At 33.5% G+C, this 24,104-nt stretch overlaps 1 protein-coding gene across 1 annotated transcript in view; it reads right to left on the bottom strand.

Annotated features, from left to right (window-relative positions):
• Positions 1-20,500, bottom strand: part of LOC136029450 (general transcription and DNA repair factor IIH helicase subunit XPD-like) — a 69,549-nt gene extending 49,049 nt beyond the window's left edge. Inside the window, exons 1-5 of the mRNA XM_065707862.1 lie at positions 20,405-20,500; positions 13,599-13,698; positions 8,646-8,900; positions 5,191-5,424; positions 2,179-2,302 (exon numbers count right to left, since the gene is read on the bottom strand). Coding sequence (XP_065563934.1) covers positions 2,179-2,302; positions 5,191-5,424; positions 8,646-8,900; positions 13,599-13,698; positions 20,405-20,409 — 718 coding nt within the window. The 5' untranslated portion in view covers positions 20,410-20,500. The remainder of the gene's footprint in view (positions 1-2,178; positions 2,303-5,190; positions 5,425-8,645; positions 8,901-13,598; positions 13,699-20,404) is intronic.
• Positions 20,501-24,104: the final 3,604 nt, after the last annotated feature.

Here is a 24,104-nt window from a genome sequence, read left to right as displayed (position 1 = left end):
CGACGTAGAATCATAGCCGGTAAATTAAGTTTAAAATAAACTTCCTCCCCAAAACTAGGTTTTGCCTGATTATAATGTTGTAGGGTTGTAGAATCAAGAACCAGCCCTTGCCAATGCTGAATTTCCTGACTCTCTAATATAAATCGTACCTGGCTTTCTAAATTTGCTGGTACATCGCGAGAGCAAAGACCATTATTCCATAAATAAGGCATTCCTACTTTTTCTAGTAATGATTTAATTTGGGATGGCCACGAGGTTTTTAAACCACATTTCAACATCTCTTCATATGCCACTCTTACTAGTCTATCTTCATTACTCTTAGTTAACTTCAACCAGAATCTAAGCATTAAAATATACCTACAGTGATGGCAGTAGTCAGGTATGGTTCTAAAACCAAACTTGGGTGTTTCAGAAAATGGAGAAAATTTTTACATTATATTTCAGTGTTGGGGTGCTCTTGCACCAAATATTTTATAGATATATATGAGCCTAATTCGTTTTATCATGATTGTTCGACTGAAGCCATGATCGTTTTTAAACTATGTTCGAATTAATTTCGATCTAAGCCATAGTAAACAACGGGAACGAGTCATGCAACCAGACACGTAGGGTTCCCAACTGGGAATTCGCTTCCATCCGATAGGATGGAAGCTTAAATAGTACCAAAACTTAAAAATCGTATAAAAATGTTTTTTTTTTTAGGAATTTGGTAATGTTAAAGTTTAGGAAGAAGGTCTTTTTATCTGACATAATTATCTTCATTTTTTATATTCCATTTGTATTTACTTTTATTTCTATATTTTATGTATGTGTTTGTTTTCCTTTTATTAGTATTTTTCTTCTTTATTATTGTTATGGCTACCCCCCTTTTGACACATTAATTTACCCCTTTCGGTACATCTCTATTGGTTGATATGGATTCATAATAAGATGGATTAGCATGAAGGATAGTCAACCGGTCACTTCTACAAGTATTTTTTCCAAATCATGGTAACTTTTTGTCAGATTGAAACTATTTTTTTTTTTTATTAAATTGCTTGAACTTAAAACTGGAATCAAAAGATTGAAATGACTAGGACACATTTTACAGATAAAGCCTGACTGATTAACAGACATCATTCTTTTCAGCCATCCATTTAGGGGCAAAACGAAAACAGTTTGTTTTATATATATATATATATATATATATATATATATATATATATATATATATATATATATATATATATATATATATATATATAGATATATATATATATATATTATATATATATATGTATATATATATATATATATATATATATATATATATATATATATATCGCTTATTGTACTTTATTTCGAAGAGCAAATTCACTAAACGAGCCCTTTTTCTGGAAGAATTGATGTGCCACAATTTTATTTTGATTGAAACTGTCGTGTTTGAGAGGTCAGTAATATATATATATATATATATATATATATATATATATATATATATATATATATATATATATATATATATATATATATATATATATATATATATATATATATATATATATATATATATATATATATATATATATATACTGGAAGCAAAAAGTGACATTGAAACTTAAAACGAACAGAAATTATTCCACATATTAGGGAGCTGCTAACTTATTAATGCCTCACTCTTTACAGGAATGTTTGACTTTGTGTCCCGGTTCTTTAAGAACGCCTGCTCAGACACATGGACCAATTAGTCGGAATAGGAGGTATTTTTAAAACATTACCAAACGTTAGCGCAAAGAACGAGGGGTTGAGGAGAGGGCAATGTCCCTCATGTATGGAATATCTTATGTTTGTTTTAAGTTTTAATGTCCCTTTTCTTTTCTTTCATAGAAAAAATTTGTTTCTTTTTTATTTAATATCTCGAAGTTCAATAGAACCACCCGTGTTCGAACAACTGCTAATTTATAGCTACACAAAACCTGAAACCTTTTTTTAGTTCTTCCACATTCCTCTAAAAGTTACGTATTGTAAAATATCGCCTTTTGAGCTGCCGCACTCAAATAAAGTTAATGTTTTATTAACAAATTGTTATATATATTGGAAGATGTATCATTATTGTACTTATCTTTATTTACTTATTCAAAAACTTTCACAGCTATATTAGGCTATTTACCAATGCATAGTTTTTGCATCTATATTTACCTATGTTGTGCGCTTCATCAAATACAACGCACGAATTCCTTCCAATTTCTTTTGAGACTATCTCAGCAATTTTTGGATCCAAGATATAATGATATGTATATACAACAATATTCGCACGTGAAACCTACAAGGATAGAAAATATTACTTTGAATAATTAAACTGCATAGGGGTTGTTCATATGCCAAATCAATGAATTAAAAAATAAGAGAGAAAGTAGACAAATTAGAAGTGTTGAGAATCTTGCATAAATCATCTTGGGGTTAAGGAATTACACTTGTAAACAGCAATATTAATCTTTGAAATTCAATGTAGATTATACTTCACAAACCGCTTGAGAAGGGGGTTCATGGAGGCAAACTGTACAATTGTGCACGAAGACAACAACATTTGCTCGTAAACCCTACGGATATAGAAACGAGTACTTAATTCATTCAACAGCATGATTACTTAAAGAAAGTAAATTACAAACTAAAGTACTTGAATTAAATTGATGAGTACTTAAATTAATTCAACAACAGCTTTGTAAGAGACACTCCTATTCTAAGTCAATAAATTCAATAAGCAATAAAAGAAAAAGTCGATAACTTGCTAGTTTTTACTATATTGTAAAAAGACATCTATGCGGGGAGGGAGGGGTAATGCGTGGAGACCAACTATTTAATATTCTGGATTTCTTTTTTTTTTTTTTTTTTTTTTTTTTTTTTTTTTTTTATTGAGGGCGCATTGTCTCATTTGATTATTGATCTGTATTTTGAGAAACTGAACTTGAAATCATACAAAACAAACTTAACAGTCAATTAAGTGCTTCAAATCTAAAACCCTAAGAAGTTAAAGAACAAAATTAATCAACTGTAGTGACTATAGTAATCAACAGAACAAAAATGGGTGATTACAAAAAGTGAATTCAAGTAAATCTTTTTTTTTTTAGCAAATTTAGTCAGGTGGATTTGAGAACAGCTCATATATAAAACGGCTAAAAGGGAATGATATATTTAATAGCAGATTGAATTACGTGAATCTGATAAAAGCTCATACATAATACAGCTTACGCAAATTAGGGTGAAAAAGAGTTTAAAAACGATTTAGCAAAACAGCTTACTAATAGCTCATACCTAAAACGGCTAAGCGGCACATTAAAGTGAATAAAAAATTGTGAAGTAAATTTGGACAAAAATATTTGATGACAATCAAACAGCTCGTGGTAAAGAACTGTAGTAAGGAGCGACCCGCCTCAATAGAAACCGAAACTCTAAAAAATGAAATTTTGGTACCAATACTTACATAAAAAGAATCGCATTTTAATGCTGATAATAAATATATAAGTTTCATCAAGTTTAGTCTTACTCATCAAAAGTTACGAGCTTGAGAATAAATATATATATATATATATATATATATATATATATATATATATATATATATATATATATATATATATATATATATATATATATATATATATATATATATATACATATATATATATATACATATATATACATATATATACATATATATACATATATATATATATATATATATTTATATATATATATATATATATATAATATATATATATATATATATATATATATATATATATATATATATATATATATATATATACAATATATATATATATATATATATATATATATATATATATATATATATATATATATATATATATATATATATATATATATATATATATATATATATATTATACATATTCTTTAGCTACGAATCCAATTTGAAACATTTTTTCCACTGTGATAAAAGAAACTTGCGTAAAGATTTTTGTAAGCATGCTAAAGTTCTTCTTGATTTTCGATTATAAAAAAAAGAAAAAAAAAGAAAAACAACAGGGAATTTACCTAGGGCAGTGGAATTGTTTAAACCATAAGAATATTTCAGCTCTATATTTAAGAGCCGCTCTCAGCAAGCCCAAGCATTTCAATAAAATAAAACTTACAATAAAAATACAATCTTTTAAACTAAAATTTAAAATCGTCAGTATCGCACTTGTGTGGCATTACCCACCCCATTGCAGCTCTCACTAAGCACCAGACAGAATTTTTAAGTTTGTCGAGACCAGTGCTCTAGTCGCTGAGGTTCATCCTTAAGTATCAAAGTGTATGTATATAGTATCTCAGTTTTCGTTCATTCCTATTGTTTTTGTAGTGAGTTGTCTTATCAGTCTCTATTCATTTATTCCATTTCTGGTTTTGTGGCGTTTTTTGAATTGGAAATAAAATTACCTATCTATCTTTCCAATAAAGATGGACTTAACAACCAATACAACATCTCAGACCATCATTTTTGCTATTTTACCCCAAGTGGCAACATATTATAAGTGTCAAATTAAATACACCTTCATTTGAAATATGTAGGTAGCTTCATTTGAAATATGGTTTATGCAGAAAGTCTGCAGATAGACCACCAAGTTAGGGGGATTGGGCAACTGTTCAAAGAACTGTTCAACAATTCAAAGTCGCAGACTTAGGACATAAATTATCTTTGCTTTGCCATATCTAGGACAGGAACGTAAAATTTTGAGGCAAGGAGAAATTTCTGGAGAGAGTCTCAAGCCCTCTCTAAAGCGACGACATTGGACATGAAGTCTGATCTTAAACTGAGTAATGTTACTCTCAATCAAGAGGTTAAGGCGTTTAAAAGAGCCTTAAGGTTTTGGGTTATATCACCGTGGATACTACATACTCAGATTGAGCGGAAGGGGGGGGGATCGGTTTGCCACCCCGATGTTGGTTGAAAAGAACCCATCGCTCAGGAAAAACTGAAACATAATTGCCCGTGTACGCACACAAGGCTTAGAAAAGAATTAAGGATCTGAATCCCACTTAATCATCTTCTTTCTTACCCAGTCTTTAGAAATAAAATAGCCACGAAAATGTAGTCCTTCCAGAAATATTCTATAAATTTGTTCCGAACATATTTGTGATGAAAATGATAATAAAAGTCGAGCCTTTGAAACAAAACCGCATAATTACCATATGTCTTGCTAAGAAATAGGGACAGTATCCTTTATCTATGCCATACTGTTTTAAGTCATCAAGGTTGTAGACTCCAGATGGTAAAGACTCCTCCCTGCCTTCTATATCGAAACCTTCAAAAAAATTGCAGAGTGGAATGTTTTCATTTGTCTGTGCTCTTGCTCGCACATAAGACGCTGTTAAACTGTAACACTTGGTGTCAACTATCTTTCCATCTCGCTCTTTGCTCACCTGAAATATAATTTACGTTAAATAAACGAGGACAAAGATTTAAAGAGTTGAGAACAGCAAATATAACCTAGATTACTATTGACAACTGACTGGAAAGAAAAATATGTCAAATTTAAGTAAAAAATAAACCAAACTTTAAAAAAAGAGAAAATTTAAAAGAATAGCGAAAGAACGTTTAAGTCAGATCGAAAGTAAGAGCCGATTTTTTTTCTTAATATCATAGTTGTGACCCTGCTTTTACATTATTTTATGAGCACTAACAAGTAAAACAAAGAAAAATACAGCTTCTTTACAATAAAAATCCTGAAGACATGTTACAGTGGTTAATATTACAAAGCCTTCATCATGAAGATCCCATCATTTCATTGCGCATGTCATTTAAAAAAGAAGTTATCGTCTAGTTACGTTAAATAGGAGGAGGAGCCTTTATCCCCCCCTCCGATGCCTCAAGATTTTTACATTCAATTTCATATTTTGAGATCTGTTTGTATTTTTCTTTTGGGGTCTCCTCAACCTATTAGGCTCCTTCTAAAATAAATTACTCCAAATGTGCCTGATGCCTTCTGGTAGCACAGTGGATCGATGCTCTGCTTAGCAATTTGGGGCCAATGAATTGATCCCCACTTGGGCAAGGTTAGGCAACAGGCTGGCTACTTGTTCCTCTAAAAAAGACTCGGTAACTGGACAGTAGGTTCAACGCTCTATGTGCCAGTAAAGGCATAGGAGGATCTTTAGCTTTAATTTTTCATGTGCCTGGATTATCAGTGCCTATTTCCATCCCCTCTCACCCCCTGTGGACTTTAGTTATTCTTTTAAGAACACATCCGAAATCATCACAGTCACATAATAATTGATTCATATAAGTAGCCTAATAAAACGTAGCCCACTAAAAGTACGGTTTACAAGGGTGTCCTACAACCATAGAAACCCTTAACAAGCTTAAATGGAATATGCGATATAAAGTAGTGCTACAGAAATAGTCTGACACCGTTGATAGATAGTGGTTAATAAATTAATGGTTGAAACATACATTTTAATAAAAATAAAAAGAATTGAGAGTAGTGAGAAGCTGCCATGCAAAAAGTGGGTAGCAAAGAAGCAATGCTACTTGGCAGTTGTAAAATTTATTGGCAGATTTTATCTGAAAATAATATTTTTACAGATAAAAATACTTTTGGTTCAAAGAAAAGCTGCCAAAACAAAAGTTGTGCTACTAAAGTGTTGGCAGGAATTCTGTCAAATTCTACTACTGGCAGCTTTGGAACTTTTTCCATACCTAGTGAGAAGACTTCGAAATCAGATGCAAAAAATAAGCAGGAGGCATACTTTAATTAACTCAAAAAATTGGATGATTTACCTGTCCACCCTTGATAAATACCTAAGATACTGGTTCATGTGATCACTAACAGCTGTTCAAGTTGATTTTAGTATGAATTTAGTCAAGTTAGCAACTAAAAAATCGCTTAGCATGCGATATCCAAAACACCTTTTTTTATAATCTTTGGTTATCACTTATATCTTCATAGTAATATGCCATTACTTGATAGTCAGATTTTTATTCGAAATTGTAATTTTTTCCATAAATAGTGACTTTTTTATAACAAAAGGATTAAGAGTGGGTAGTCCTCGTCATTAGCTACCACTCACAAAAAATCATAAATATGAAAATTGGTCTATTTAAGGAAGTGAGAGGAGTTTAAATGGAAAGAAAAGAGTGGGCCTCCAGTCCTCCTCAAACCCTGTGACTGAATGGTCTAAGGAAGCAACCGAAAACAATCATATTTATTCCTCTTTGTGGCACGTAGGACTTTTCTTAGATAATTAGAAACCTGCACATGAAAGGAAGGATGGAGAATAAAACCTACCCTTCAAGATAGGTTCTCTCCACTAGGTTTTCCCAGAACCCTAAGATTCCAAAGAAGGTCTCTTTGAGCTGCGTGAGAAATTATTCGCTATGGTAAATAGCGAAAATGTCTTCGTGTAATTTTTACACGATAAAACATTTTTATATAAAAACAAAAATTTTTTTTCGTGTGAAGAGATGTATTTTTATCGCATACCGGTTTCGTGAAATGTAAAATGACATCATTTTTATACAATCCTAAAAGATGCCAGATTTGCCTCTCACTCAGACTCAGACTGTCTGTCTTGGCTTTATCTCCAATTAGCCATGACTTGATAACAACTTGATTTTAATGACAACTTGATTGCCATATATATATATATATATATATATATATATATATATATATATATATATATATATATATATATATATATATATATATATATATATATATATATATATATATATATATATATATATATATATATATATATATATATATATATATATATATATATATATATATATATATATATATATATATATATATATATATATATAATATATATATATATATATATATATATATATATATATATATATATATATATATATATATATATATATATATATATATATATATATATATATATATATATATATATATATATATATATATATATATATATATATATATATATATATATATATATATATATATATATATATATATATATATATATATATATATATATATATATATATATATATATATATATATATATATATATATATATATATATATATATATATATATATATATATATATATATATATATATATATATATATATATATATATATATATATATATATATATATATATATATATATATATATATATATATATATATATAGGCAAGTTCAGCACGTTTGGTCAACCCTAACGAGCATATTCATTTTCTTTTTTTTATTCAAGCAAAAGGGGTTGCATTTTTCTCCAAATTTAAACGCTCCTCCTCCCATGCCCACCTTCCCTCGATAGTAATTGAAAGTTTCAACTCCATCCTTCAATTGTTCCCACGATACTGCAGATATGCTATTTTGATAACTTTGATGTTGATACTGGGTTGACCACCGATCCCCTCGAGTCCAAATTTGTGGTCCAATATCCCTCCAAAACACTCCCTGAAAGTTTCAGTTTGATCGTCTAAGCTGTTCCAGAGAGATTACAGATACAGTTGCGAATGTTTTAGAATTAGTTTTAAATCTATGATCGACTATTTCCGGTCTTTTATACTTTTAACAATAATTATAAAATAGCAGATAAGACGGAGGGGGGAGAGTGAGCTGTCAAAAAGGATAATTGCACTCACATCTGGATGAACACAGAGATTCTTTCTTGAGCTAAGTGCAATAGCGATAATTTTAGAATCTTCCCCAGTTTTGTCCTCTATAAACTGAACCAATTTCCTCAGCTCCTCTATGACTTTTTCAATCTCAGGTACTGTTCTTGACACATAAATAAGTTTAGCCAATTCCAAGGGATATTTTCGGATATATGCCACAATTAAAGAAAGTAGCGTGACGGTTTTGCCGGTCCCTGATGGCATTTCAAGCATAATATGACCCTAGAAAAGAAAATGAATAACACTGAAAACACATAGGAAAATGCAGCATGTCTACTTCAAGCTTTTAAGGCCATAAAATGGTAGTCAACCTATTTCCAATTAAATGATTATAGTTGCAGTAATCAATTGCACATTTATTTACGTTTTTCAGATATCTGGAAGTTTATATTTTGGTTTTGCACTGATTTAGAATGTCCTTTCACCTGATTGGCCAAGAATAAAGTAAAAATGAAGGATTTAGTATTTTAAGGACGGACTATACAATGCTTGCTATTGGAGTTGTCGGCTTAGTAAATATTTAGTGGTTCAACTCTATAAGAAAACAAATTTTAAACTTGGTTTGGAACGGGTGTCAGTGGCGTGACTTCGTAAGCTCAGTCAGATTCAACTTGACTTTAAATGGATACCTGGAGAAACCTGGGAAAGGTCAGCAGGAAGGGTGTGGAAAAGCACAGGATGATTATCCCAAAAATTCTCATTGCACTTCCTGGCTGAAGGGGCATGAAACGGCGATCGGTACCACTGGTTTGGACTACAGAGTCAGCGCCGCATCATACCCTCCCAACCCCCTAATGTGGAAATAAATACCCCAAATTAGATAAAGCCTACTTATTGTACTTTGAACAGCAAAATTATTTTCTTTTCGCCACTTGGTTACCGTTTGCCGTTACATTAATTGTAGTTATTTAAAATCGATTTAATGGTTAAATTATATTTATCGAATAAGAGTCGTGAGATGAGTATATATAATTTGCGCTATACATTTACATATTAGGGCGAGGGTGGTGGGTAAAGGATCATTCATAAAAATGTACCACTTTTTTTTGCTCCTCCCCCATCCCCAATGTGGAAACATACACCCCAAATTAGACATAGTCATTGTATTTTCAATAGCACGACTATTATATTTTCGCAGCTTGTTTACCGTTTGCCGTTATTTCAATTTCAGTTACTCAAAATTGAATTAATTATTAAATTCCGATTATTGCAGAGAGAAGTCGTGTTATTCAGAATACCATGGGCATACACAATTAGGGCCATTCACTTGCATATCAAGAGGGGGGGGGTAAAGTAAAGCGATGCGCTTTTAGGATAATATAAGATATTTTAGAATATTTTAAAGTAGTTTACAAAATATTATAGTGCTCCCTTACGGAGAGCCAAACCACGAAATATTTGCCCTTGAATTTATTGTATGGGTTCACTGAATATTTACCGTGGAAATAGACTTCGATACATGAGCCTTCACTGCTACAGATATGATTATTGCAACTACACCCTGGTTTGGATGATCGCATGTATAACACTAGGCTACTTAATGTATAATAAATAGGGTGAATTGAGTCACAAGAGGGCAAAGCCGAAGCTTTTACCTTTCTCTCTTTGGAAGACAACCCCTGACTGAGTTGTTTTGGGGAGGGCAGAGGGTTAAATAGTTCTCCAGTTTAGAAGTTAATTATAGTTTTTGGTAAAAAATGATGTAAACAGCTTCATGTCTATCGTATAGGGAGATCAAATATGCCTATTTTAAAAGATGAGAGTAAGGCATGTGTGCTTAAAAACTATTTTCCAACATAATCTTTTAATAAAGAAATAATCCTTTTAATTGGTTTAATTCAATTGTTATTTTCATGATCTAGGCCATAATGCCAAGAAAGAAACACATATTCCAATAAAGGCCGGGCAAGAGATATGAGAGCATAAAAATATGAGAGCAGAATATAATCTACTGGATTAAAGTTGAAAAAAAAGTGTTTGGGGCTTATTGCAGAATCAAACATTTTGGAAACCTTTGACGAACAAAATCAGCTCTTTTATCTATTGCATCGACATATACGATATTTCAAGGAGATTAATATAAAAAATTTAAGGTACTTACATCCCCCCCACCTCCAAAGGGAAGGTGCACACATCCAGCCTGATGGAGAGCTAGACAGAGTTTTTGGCTTCGAAAAACTTTTTCAAGAACATTTTTTTATTTAATATAACGTATATTTTTAAATTGGATGCTTTGGATGAAGAATTTAGGATGAACAAAAAAAAAATAAATAAAAATTGGCTATTCGTTAGGTTTCTAAAAATTCTTTTATTAAGTACTCAAACCTATGTTGAGGAATAAAGAATAATAAGAAGAATAATCTAATAGCAGGTCAATGGAAGAAATCTAACAAGAGGAATAAAGAATTGAAGAATAAATTTTAGGCATATATTTACGATTTTAACAATGATTAAATTTAAAAAAAAACAAATTTTTCAACTGAAAGTAGGAGCAACATTAAAACATAAAACGAACAGAAATTATTACGGATGAGGGGGCAAGTTTAAATTTTGTTCCAATTCTTTAAGAATGACCCCTGAATCACAAAGGACGTTTAATTAGAATAAATAACTCTTTTGAAAGTACTAACAAAAACTTTAGCGTAAAGAACGAGGTATTGACGAGGGGACGAATACCTCATATACGTAATTATATTCGTTTTAAGTTATAATGTTGCTCCTTATTTTCAGTTAAAAACTTGTTTTTTTTTATTTAATTTCTGATCGTTTTTTAAATAATGCTGGGAAGTCCGGCGCCCCCTTTATGGAAAATTCTCTTCTCCCATGAAAAATTGCTTTATGGAAAGATCCTGCCACGTAGCCCCCTCCCACCGACCACTGAGTCAATACGATCACCCCTGGAAAAAAACAAAAACAAAGGGACTTAAAAAAATAACACACATATGTTATCTTTTTTCTAGTAAAAAAAAACTCTATATTTTTACAGATAGGAGCTTAAAACCTCTGCAGTGGGGTTCTCTGATACGCTTAGTCCGAAGATGTTATTTTCATTAAGATTCTATGACTTTTAGGGGGTGTTCCCCCTTTGTCGAAAATAAGGCAGATTTTCTCAGGGTCGTAACTTTTGACGGGTAAGACTAAACTGGATGAAACTTATATATTTGAAATCAGCATAAAATCTGATTCTTTTGACATATCTATTGGTATACAAAATTCTGCTTCTTGTAGTTTCGGTCGCTATTAAGCCGGGATGCTCCTTACTTACAGTTCGTTTACCACGAACTGTTTGATTCTGGCCACTTTTAAACTTCAAGTTCAATGTACGTTGACATTTCTAGGCTTTTTCTTTCTGTATTAGTAAGCTTATGCATATCGTCATTATTACACCTAAACATCTGAAATAACTACCAAAAAGTGTTTGCTGAATTGCATTGAAAGGGAGGGTTAGCAGGGTAATGTATGTTCAATCACACTTTAATCCTACATATGTACATCATTCCACTGATATTCAATTTAAGAACAGCTAAGCAAACGTTTTAGTAATAGCTTCAGACATGTAAATATGTCAGATATGACCTTTGAGCATAACAGCAACGTAGTGTAAGCACGTTTAAATATGGGCCTAACATTTTCTGTTTTGACGAGTTTGCGTTACCAGGTTAGAGTTACTCCTATTATGACAGTGAAGGACTAGTTACGAGTATTTCGTTGTAATAAAATTGCCTACCTACAGACAGGAGACAAAGAGTATCCCCTCTCGCCAAGAATGACATAAAACAGGGAGGGCTAACAAATTCTTCTAAGAGCCAAACTGTAAACCTTATTTCTAACCAAATACAAATACATTAGATATAATTTAATTGCTATTTGTAATCAAACATCAGTTAATGATAATTTTCAGCCAATTATTATTGATTTAAAATTCACACTTAACCTTTCCAGCTGGTAATAATATTTTGACATGTGTATTTACAGTGAACTATCAAAATGAACATCAATAAAACAAATAAGAAAAAAAAAAAAAAAAAATTATCAGGAATGTACCAAGAAATGCTGTCTAACAGAAAAAATAGGACTGACTTAAAATTACAACATATATTTGTCTGCAAAATACGATATGCTATGAGGGGCCGCATATTGTCCATGGGCCGTAATTTGCCTTCCTGTCAGAAAATTGCATCTTAAAACCATACTTTATTGTTCTCCCTCTCCCCTCGCAGGAAGATGCACTGACCATTCCCCAGGAGTTAGACAGTTAGAATGCAATCTACCACTAGGCTACATCTAACTGTGGATTGCTATACTCCTTGTCACACAAGTTATTTAACTTTTTTGGTTTTAATATTTTACTAAATTTAACTTACTGCCTATATACTGCTTGTGGGGCTAATATTTTTGTTTTTTATTCCCACGAGAAGCACATAAAACTTGAAAAGTTTTAGTTTATTCAACATGTATAACATAGGTTTATTTATAGGTCCAGCAACTCAAAAATTAAGGGGTGAGCAATGGGTTACGACAAATGGGAGTGGCCATTTTCTGTGATGTGAATAAGGAATATCACATATAGTGATATTCACATATAGTGATTGTGAGCGCACACATGCGCATTTTCTGTGATGTGAATACATGGCCATTTTCTGTGATGTGAATAAAGAATATCACATATAGTGATTATCACATATAGTGATTGTGAGCGCACACATGCGCACACATGTGTGCGCTTACTGTCAGCGCACATATAGCATGTGTGCACTTACTGTCAGCAGCGTAAAATGCTGACTTTATATTTACTTCTTTTTTCAAATACTGGACCTATAAACAATTTTTTTATCTGCAAATCAAGAATGGGCAGTTATCAAATTGAAATACTCATTGACCAACATCAAAATTTATGAACTATTAGGCCTAAATACATACCTTGGCATCTAACCCCTTCTTTAATTCCAGCATATAGCTGTACTGTTCAGGATAAATATAGTCATAAGGAAAAAGAACTTCCAAGCCATCCACCTCAATTCTAAAAGCAGAGAAAAACATAATAAGACAGAAAAAAATTAAAAAGGCAAAAATTCTGAGTAAACAGAGCATACTATACCGGAAGACCATTTTTTGATTATAATAAGCACGCTAGGCATCAGTAAGAACCTGAAACTTTGTCCTATTCAGAAATGAAAAATAAAGATAGGAATTTCAGGAATGCATAGTCTAGGTAAATTATTTGGTAACAGCATTCTTAAGCAACAAATAAAAAATCAAAACAAAAGTGCTGGTTTCATCATCTCACAATTTATTTCCACTAATTTTGAAAGATGCATAATATTTTTGATTTAAAAGAACTGTACTATCCCAGTAAATAGATATACTTCTGGTAGTTTTTCTTTTATAACAGGTAAATTTGCAAAATAATAGTTCTTCAGACGGAGACAGAGCCATATCTGGTTTTTCATCAGTGGGAGGGGGCTAATGTGGATTTTACTGCTCCATGCCACACCATCAATATTATGAATATTACAATTTTCATTTACAGTGAATCTTGAACACATTTCATAGGAAAATTATAGTTTGTATTTACTACATATGTTATTTATTAAAAGTGCTGATTTCATCATCTCACAATTTCCACTACTTTTGAGAGATGCATAATATTATTGATTTAAATGAACTGCACTCTCCTAAATATAGTCTAAGCCTATTAAAATGGTAGTGAGTAATGTTAATAGAATGTAAAGTATAATATTTATGAAACATATATTTACCCAGTACAATTATCAAATGGTTTGTGGTAAAAAAAAACTGTAAGTAAGGAGCAACTTGGCTCAATAGAAGCTGCAACTTTAAACAAGAGCTAAGAGCTCATATGGCACTTGTGACAAGGTCCAAAGAGCCAAGAGCCAAGAGCTCATATGGTATGAGCTCAAGCAAAATTCTAAGAATCAATAGATTGCTTTAAAAGGAGAATCAGAGGCTTATAACCAGTCAGGATTTAAAATAAGAGCTCTAAGTCACGAGGTCCTTCTAAATATTAAAATTCATTAAGGTCTGGTCACCCACTCGTAAGTTAAGAATACCTCAATTTTTCTAATTTTTCCTCTCCCTTCAGCCCCCCAGATGGTCGAATCGGGGAAAACGACTTTATCAAGTCAATTTGTACAGCTCCCTGACACGCCTACCAATTTTCATCGTCCTAGCACGTCCAGAAGCACCAAACTCGCCAAAGCACTGAACCCCACCACCCAACTCCCCCAAAGAGAGTGGTAATGGAATTTCCGGTTTCCCCTTCCAACTCCACCCAATGTCAACAGATCTGGTCGGGGTTTGAAATAAGAGCTCCAAGACATGAGTTCCTTCTAAATATCCAATTTCATTAAGATCCAGTCACTCATTCTTAAGTTAAAAATACCTCATTTTTTCTAATTTTTCCAAATTAACAACCCCCAGCTCCCCCAAAGAGAATGGATCCGTATCAATTATGTCTATATCGTATCTATTACTTGTGCTTATTCTTCCCATCAAGTTTCATCCCAATCTCTCCACCCTAAGTGTTTTCCAAGATTTCTGTTTCCCCCCTCCAGCCCTCTATGTCCCCTGATCCAATTCGAATTGAAAATGGAGCATCTGAGACATAAGATTCTTCTATATATCAAGTTTCATTAAGATCCAATCACCCATTTGTAGGATACCTTGAGTTTCATGTTTTCCAAGAATTCTGGTTTCCCCCTCCAACTCCCTTCAATGTCACCGGATCTGGTCGGGATTTAAAATGAGAGTTCTAAAGCACAAGATCCTTCTAGATATCAAATTTCATTAAGATCTGATCACCTGTTTGTAAGTTACAAATACCTCATTTTTTCTAATTTTTCCAAATTATCCCCCCCCCCCCAACTCCACCAAAGAGAGCGGATCCAGTCCGGTTATGTCAGTCACCTATCTTGGACGTGTGCTTAGTTCTAGTCCCCCCCCTAATGACACTGGATCAGGTCGGGATTTAAAATAAGAGATCTGAGTTTTGAGGTCCTTCTAAATATGAAATTTCATTAAGATACAATCACTCTTTTGTAAGTCAAAAATACCTCATTTTTTCTAATTTTTTCGAATTACCCCCCCCCCCAACTTCCCCAAAGAGAGCAGATCCCTTCCGGTTGTGTCAATCCTGTATCTAGGACTTAAGCTTATTTTTCTCACCAAGTTTCATCCCAATCCCTCCACTCTAAGCATTTTCCGAGATTCCCCCCCCCAGCTTCCCCTTCACTAGATCCGGTCAGGATTTAAAATAAGAGCTCTGAGACATGATATCCTTCCAAACATCAAATTTCATTTAACATCCAATCACTTTTTTGTAGGTTAAAAATACCTCATTTTTTCTGATTTTTCAGAATTAACCCTCTCCCCCAACTCCCGCAAAGAGAGCAGATTCCGTTCCGGTTATGTCAATCATCTATCTAGGAGTTGTTCTTATTTTTCCCACCAAGTTTCATCCAAATCCCTCCACTCTAAGCATTTTTGAAGATTTTAGGTTCCCCTCTCAATTCCCCCCAATGTCACCAGATCCAGTCGGGATCTAAAATAAGAGCTCTGAGACATGATATCCTTCCAAACTTCAAATTTTATTAAGAACTGGTCACTCCTTTGTAAGTTAAAAATGCCTCATTTTTTCTATTTTTCAGATTTAACCCTCCCCCCCCCCCAAACAGAGCAGATCCGTTCCAGTTATTTCAATAATGCATCTACGACTTCTGCTTATTTTTCCCACCAAGTTTCATCCCAATCCCTCCACTCTACGCGTTTTCCAAGATTTTAGGTCCCCTCCACCAACTCCCCCAATGTCACCAGATCTGGTTGGGATCTGGTGGGATCAGCTCTGAGACACAATATCCTTTCAAATATCAAATCTCATTAAGATCCCATCACCCATTTGTAAGTTAAAGATACTTCATTTTTTCGATTTTTCTGAATTAACTGGCCCCCCACTCCACCCCCTCCAGATTATCAAATCGGGAAAACGACTATTTTTAATTTAATCTGGTCTGGTCCCTGATACGCCTGCCAAATTTCATCATCCTAGCTTACCTGGAAGTGCCTAAAGTAGCAAAACTGGAACAGACCAACAGACAGACAGACTGACAGAATTTGCAATCACTATATGTCACTTGGTTAATACCAAGTGCCATAAAAACAGAATTTTGACAACAATAGACAATTTTTAAAAATTGGCATTTAATGCTGATGCCAAACATATAAAATTCATTGAGTTTACTGTTACTCAGCTAAAACAACAAGTCTGAGAAAATTTACCTGATTTTCTAAAAAGGGGAAAAATACCCAAAAAGTTAAGAGATCTTAATCAAAGTGTCACTATCACAGAAGCTAGCTGTAGAGGTTTCAGGCACCTATGTACAAATTTGTACCCTTTGCCACCAAAGATTATAGATTTTGTTTGTTTTTTTCCCCAAGGGTGATTGTGCTGAGCCAATGATCCAAGGAGATTAGGAAAGGCTAATTCAAACAAAATCTAAAGTTCTAGGGCCTTTTTTAAGTGACCAAAAGGATGGAAGGGTGACTAACCCCTTTCATGCCCCTTCTCCACCAGAGACATCCAATCAAAATGTTGAGATAGACATTTTGTTGAGCTTTGCTTAAAGGTGTAACAACTATGCCTCTGAGGAAAATGTGGGCCCCCAAACTCCCTATGGAAAGGGTAAATGAAATTTGTCCATTGTTTGTATATAGTATTTGTTATTGAGAAGCATACAGGCATTTTTTTGGAGGGGGGCTACGGGAGGGGGACTACCAAGGGCAATTTTCCATAGGAAAAATTTTTCTATTGAAAGGAAAGTTTCTGGGATGAATTTGCTTTGAAAATACACAGGGGGAAATTACCACAATTCATCAATGGAATTTGCTTGATTTGTCTTACTTCTTCTTTGCCTATTTGCTTTTAACTGTGGAGATTGGAATTGTCCTGGGGATTTTCTGTGGGGGAGGGAATTCTCTACAGAAAAATTCTCCGTGAGGGAACTTTCTATGGGGGGGGGGGGCTTTCCATTGAGGGGTGAGGGCTTCCAGAAAAAATTTCAAAGAGGGGGGGAAGACAGTTCAGCCAGTGTTTAAAAAAGATCAGAAATACATAAAAAGTTTTCTTCAAATGAAATTAAGTAGAATCTTCCAGCTGGAATTGCCTAAAGAAAATTTTTCTGGGGGAATTTTCAGCAAGGATGGAATTATCCAGAGAGAATTTTTGGGGGTGGGGGATTTTACCAAACAAAAATTTTCCATAGGGGAGGGTTTCCACAGTTGGGAGAGGCATATTTACCAGCATTTGTTGAAAAGCAATCAGAAATTCAATAAAAGAAGAACAATTTTTTCAATAGGAAGTGCAGAGCAACATTAAAACTTAAAACAAAGAGGAATTATTTCATATGTAAGGGGCTGCTCTCTCCTCAGTTCTTTGCTCTTTACACTAAAGTTTGACTTTTTTCCTGATTCTTTAAGAATACCTTCTGAAACACAAGTGTCTTTTAACTAAAATAAGAAGCTTTATAAAAGTACTAAAAAACTTTAGCATAAAGAGTGAGGGTTGAAAAGGAGACAGTCCCACTAATCTACAGAACAACTTCTGTTAGTTATGATTAATATGGCTCCTTACTTTCAGCTGAAAAATCATGTTTTTTATTTAATAATATAAAACATAACAAAGTGCTTACTATATAACCAAAAATATCAAAATTAGAAACTCAAATGTTGTAGCAACCACAACCAAGAAGTAAAAACTATGTTAATCATAATAAATATGCCAAAATATGGTGAAAATATAGTACTTTAGTCAAAATTATGGAAACTACAACAGATAATTATATTAAATGAATAACACCCTATATATATATCAAATATATAATTTAATTATGCCTGCATATTACTTTATATTGCTCAGGCTAAGTGGATTATCTCCAAGTGAACACAGAAAACTTCAATACAAATCAAAACAAAGTGTGGTTGCTATAACACATACAAAAAAATTAGCATACATGCAAATCCCTGGTGGTTATCAAAATTGGGTACAGGCTTGTATTTCTACAAGTGCTCCATTTATGTTGCCAATTTAAAAACTTCACAGAAAACAAATTTTAAGAGCCTAAAACTGCTTGTGAGTAACATCACAGCAAACATGAAATCATTTTTAGGGGGTTTCTATCTGTTTTTAAAACTTACTGTAGGGCCTAAATTCATTTTCAAATGAATGTTTCATTATTGAGACTAGACAAAGTAGTAATTATCATCCATGAATCAGCTGCAAATACCAATTTTTCTTATTAGTCATTTTTTAGAAACACATTTTAAGATTTTGGTTACAATGGGCTGTTTTGAATCCTTTTATTCCTTTAAGGGCTCACAATGTTATCAAACCCTTTATTGGTTATAAAGGAAGAGCATAAAAAAGGCACCAAGAAATATATTTGCTTTCATCCTTGCTAAGCTATAGGCTTAGTATAAAATTCAAATTTACCAAAAAAGGTACTGGGTGATGTATCCACTTTCATCCTAGCTGATTTATGTTATCAACTACAAATTTACCAAAATAGCGAAGTCACCTACATGACTTTGTAAAATTTACCAACCAGTTGGTGAAATCCACTGCCCCCTCCCTTTTAGACATTTTGGCTAGTTGCACCACTACCTATAGGTAATCATGAGCCATAATTGAGGCCCTAGATCAGATGTTCCAGGCTTCTTTTGAGGCATGCCTTACTCATGCATTTCTAAAGTCCTGATGCCCCTCACATGATATTTGAATTTTGTTATTAAAAATTTTACATGTATTCACCTGAAAGAAGCTTATTATAGTTAACCAAAGGTTCATTTCCTGCCAATGACCAGCCGATGGGGCACGCACCCCATGTTGGGAACCAGGGCTGTAGATCCATTCTTGAAAGTTTCAACCACCTTGGCTTTCTTTCCAAGATAGCTACAAGCCCATTACCCAGAGTTTTACCATTATTAATCTTTAGTGTATCAACCAAGCATTTCATTCTGATCTCAGAAAGTTGATTTGGTAAAATTCTAGTTAATTGACTTCTTGCTATCTCAGAAAGGGTTTAGGTTAGGAAAATGAAACTTTCAGGGCTGAATCTACAGACTAAAGTATGTCCCAGGAAGGTATTTTGAAGCAACTACCTCCACTCCTTCTCCCTGTAGAGGGCCTTGACCTTTGATGACCTTTAAACAGATGTGTGTTATAAAAGCGAAACCTTGCAAAATAGATCTTCTGCTTAATTGAAGTACAACAAAATTGTTTTCAGCTTCATAACTTTGCTCAATTCTATTTTATAAGGTTTTAAAGATATGCAAATACATTTCCTAAATTTTGAAAAAAAAAACATTGATATGGCTCAAAATTCTACTCAAATAACAGGAATTGCATTTTCAGAACTGAAGCCAGAGAAAAAGCAACTAGTAACTGAAAATTAAGGTAAAATGTTGTTTTGTCAAAATTTCAGTAGGTAATAGACCTGTCATGCAGGCAAATTTCAGGGTTCTCTAGAGGGAGAAGTGGATGTGGGTGCTTTAAAATACCTTCCCGGGACATACTTTAGCCTGTAGACCAATCCCTGAAAGTTTCATTTTCCTAAGCTTAACCCTTTCCGAGATAGCAAGAAGTCAATTAACTAGAATTTTACCGTTGATTTTCATAAAAGAAAAAATAATAAAGACTGCTCTAATAGGCCTACTTCATCTTCGGTCTGAGTAAAAGTACTAGTCTGTTGTAGAGAAAATACGCTCGGCTTTCGCCCTCTGCGAAACAAAAAGGCGTCTTTTTTAAGTTTGTATTTCTTCCATAATACACTAAGTGTCAGTATTGCGAGATGTTTGGTCTGAAATTGCAATACCTAATAGCGAAAATATGCCGAAAGCTCCATTACCCTTGTGAGAATGCGCCAAATGAACGATTTTACCTCAATGAAAATGCGCCGATTGGAGAAATTCAGTACGTGACCACCTAAAAAAAGCACCAAAATGATGCCAATGTGCACTATCTGGCCACTCTGCTAGCCATCGCACATCAACGGTTAGGATTAAGCTCTGCCTTCTTTACAGATTTACAAGGAAAATTGACTTAATGAAAGTGGCATTTTATTCACTAGATTGACATCCCCCCCAAAAAAACAAACGCTTGAACTGGAACTGACTTGCCTTTGGAGTCTGAAAAAGCACCAATAAAGACAGGTCAACTGCATGAGATAAATAAGAGTCGACAAATGTGAACACAAAAGATGAAGAGCTGCTGTGTCTGAAAGCATATACTTGCTCTTTCTTCCCCGCTTCGAGGCTAAAGATTAGATTTCATTCAGGATTTAGCATTCTGAGGTTGTTTTTTAAGGAGATTGTCACGGACTAGATTGCCTTTTCCCTTTTCCTTTTTTCCTTTTGATTTCTTTTTAAAGACAAATGAATCTTTTGACTACAGCATCAGAATATGACAAGGAAAAGAGAAGTCTGATTACTAGCAAAATATTTAAAATTTTCTTCTGCCCATCAGTCTTTTAATACTAGTGACACAATTTCAAAACAATAATGGTTAACCATTTTAGTATCTATTTGTCTGTATGGTAAATTAATGCCAACTCTTGCAACTTTGTTACAATGTTTGATTTGTTCTGCGATAAAACTCCAAAGGTTGTAAAAAACAGTTACAGTATTTTAGTTTTCTTCGAGAGGGTACAAGACAAATTTACTAGCTCACTAAGCTTCACCGTAGAATGGTGATTAGTATCGATTTGTATGACAAATTCCCTGTAAAATTCCATGGCCATTTTTTTTCTTTTGCTACCTTCAGTAAAATGAGACTTCAAATAAAAACAACTTCTCGGCATTCAAAACAAAGTAACATTTGTTCCAGGGTAAGATACTATCCTTCACTGATCATGTTGACACCCTCTAAGCTCTTTAAGCTCCAAAGGTAGGAACAAGTTATAAAGTTCCTGAAGAAAGCACAACCGCTTAAATGGCAGAAATGACATGAGCATTTTAATATGGAAATTACAGATATTTGGCTGCGATAAGCGTTCGTTGACTGTGGCAATTATTCATCATAGAATTATGATTCAGTAAATTCTGAACCAGTTTTTTAAATCAAACTGAAACGACAGGTGAGTTTTTCAAATACACTATCTATTGTGATGCTACTGCAAGCACTATATACAAGATATTGTTTTTTTTGTTTTTTTTATCTCCAAATACCAATTACCAAAAACTGATGCAAATGGCTAGATATGTTTCATCAGAGCCATCTGTTGTTTCATCCACAATTACAGAAGAGTAGTACAATTTGAACTCGCCAGGTATTCTTTGTCTTTAGGGCTTGCCATATCACATCTGTAAATTTTTGTTTGCCCGAGTTTAGCATGCATAATAAGTTTCATTCTGGTAAGGACTTCGCTAAACTTGTGAGATCATTGTATAGACTATGAGGAAAACCGTGCTCCACGAAGAAGCATGCAAGTTTGCTTTCTACTTCTAACAACCGATCTTCCAACCCAGAAGTAAGGCTTTACGAAATAGGTTGGCAATCAAAATTACCCAATTTTACGGAATAACGGAATGCACAGAGAGCTTAAACTGAACTTTAGATACCCGGGGAAGAAGCTCCCAAGGGAAAAAAGAGAAGGACCAACTTTGTCTGAGCTGAACTGCTTTTAGACATAGAAACCACAGCGTTGAGGATGACACAACTTTTAGTTTCATTTTAAATTTGCATCAGGAACCAGGAAAAAAATGTTTTGAGTTTAAGACAAAAACCTCTCTTAGTCCCCAACGATTCGACTAGTTTAGATTGATTACAGAAATCAATTAATTGCTAAAATCAACTTAGCAACTCTGATTGAAAGCTGTATAATTATAGAAAACAAATGTAGTGACTCAAAAAAAAATTCAGTGGTGGTAAATATAAAAAAATGTATGGAAATTAAGTCCATAAATAGATTTCAGATTTTGGAATAGGAGAATCAAAAAGTAATTAACCTGCATGCTTAATATGTATAAATAGAAAAAACTGACTCCAGCTGTCAGAAAAATTAAAAAGAACACAAGCTGCTTCACTTGAAAAGGCCATATTCAAAGACAAGACTTTAGAGCTATTAAGTTTTTCTGTTAACTTTCATTTTTACGGTGGCGTTCAGACGCTCGACTCAGACTCCGATTGGACCCAACAGTTTGACACTTTTCAACTTTCGACCTACCTGAATCCAAGATTTGAGGAGTAGGAGACTTTGTCCAAGACTGAATCCAGTATATAAACGTCAAACGAAGATGGCAGATTTTGTTGACAAATATAGAGCAGCAGGGAGCTAATAATTTTATTAATTAAAAAAAAAAAACTTTTCTGATAGAAGTAAAGAGTGAAATTGCAACTTAAATAAAAAATATTATTGCTTCCCGGCCTGTGCAACACACATTTATAAAAAGACAGAAAATAAACCTACTGATAAGATTTTCTCCTATATACGAGATTATGGAAGCAAACACTTTACTGGAAACACAAAACCCACGAAAAAAAAAGTTTAAAGAGATGATAAGTTTATAAGATCTATATTACATAGCGTGCAAAATATCAAACCAATCTATAAGGCTCACGAGAAGGCTTAAGTAAAGGGCTGATTTTTCATTATGCTACAAACATTGCGAATTCTCATCAGTAGTTTGCACTAGTTTTCTAGATATAGGGTGTGAGGCAATAGTTTGTGTTCTTTTTAAGGTTCAAATTTGCGCTTTAATTCTATCAGAAAACTTGTTTTTTTTTACTAATAAAATAATTACTGAGCTTTTTTTCATAAAGGTATTGCAACTGGCCCCCTCCCATGCCTACAATTTCCCCAAACACATCCAATCCAAATTTTAAGATAGCCATTTTGTTCAGCGTAGTAACGGAAATTATGTCTTTGGGGATGACAACCCCCCACAGCCCTTACGGCAAGGGTTGGATATTATGCCCTTGAGGCATGTAAGGTTTTTATAGAAAGGGTGGTGATATGAACTCCGGAGGGGCTCATTGGATTGGTAATCAGAAGTTCAAGTGCCCTTTTTTACATTCAAAGTGATCGGAGGGTGGATACCCCCTCCCCCCACATCTCGTATTTTCCCGAAATACATCTGATAGGAATTTTTTGATAGCTATATGTTGTCGTAGAAACTTCGGAAAAGGCTCATTCGAGTGAAAATTAAAAGAGTTAGTGCCCTTTTTAATATTCAAAAGTGATTGGAGGGCAACAAGCCCCTCACGCCCATCAGTTCCCAAAACACATCTAATCAGAATTTTGGGATAGCCATTTTGTTCAGGGTAATTGAAAAGTCTGGAAATTATGCTTTTAAGGATGACACGCCCCAGCCTTCAACGCAAGGGTTATAAGTCATGCCCAAAGGGCATATAAGGTT

Source organism: Artemia franciscana, chromosome 7, assembly GCF_032884065.1.
Source record: "Artemia franciscana chromosome 7, ASM3288406v1, whole genome shotgun sequence".
NCBI classification, from domain to species: domain Eukaryota; kingdom Metazoa; phylum Arthropoda; class Branchiopoda; order Anostraca; family Artemiidae; genus Artemia; species Artemia franciscana.
The sequence above is the reverse complement of the archived record's forward strand: the minus strand, read 5'-3'. Positions and strand labels throughout refer to the sequence as shown.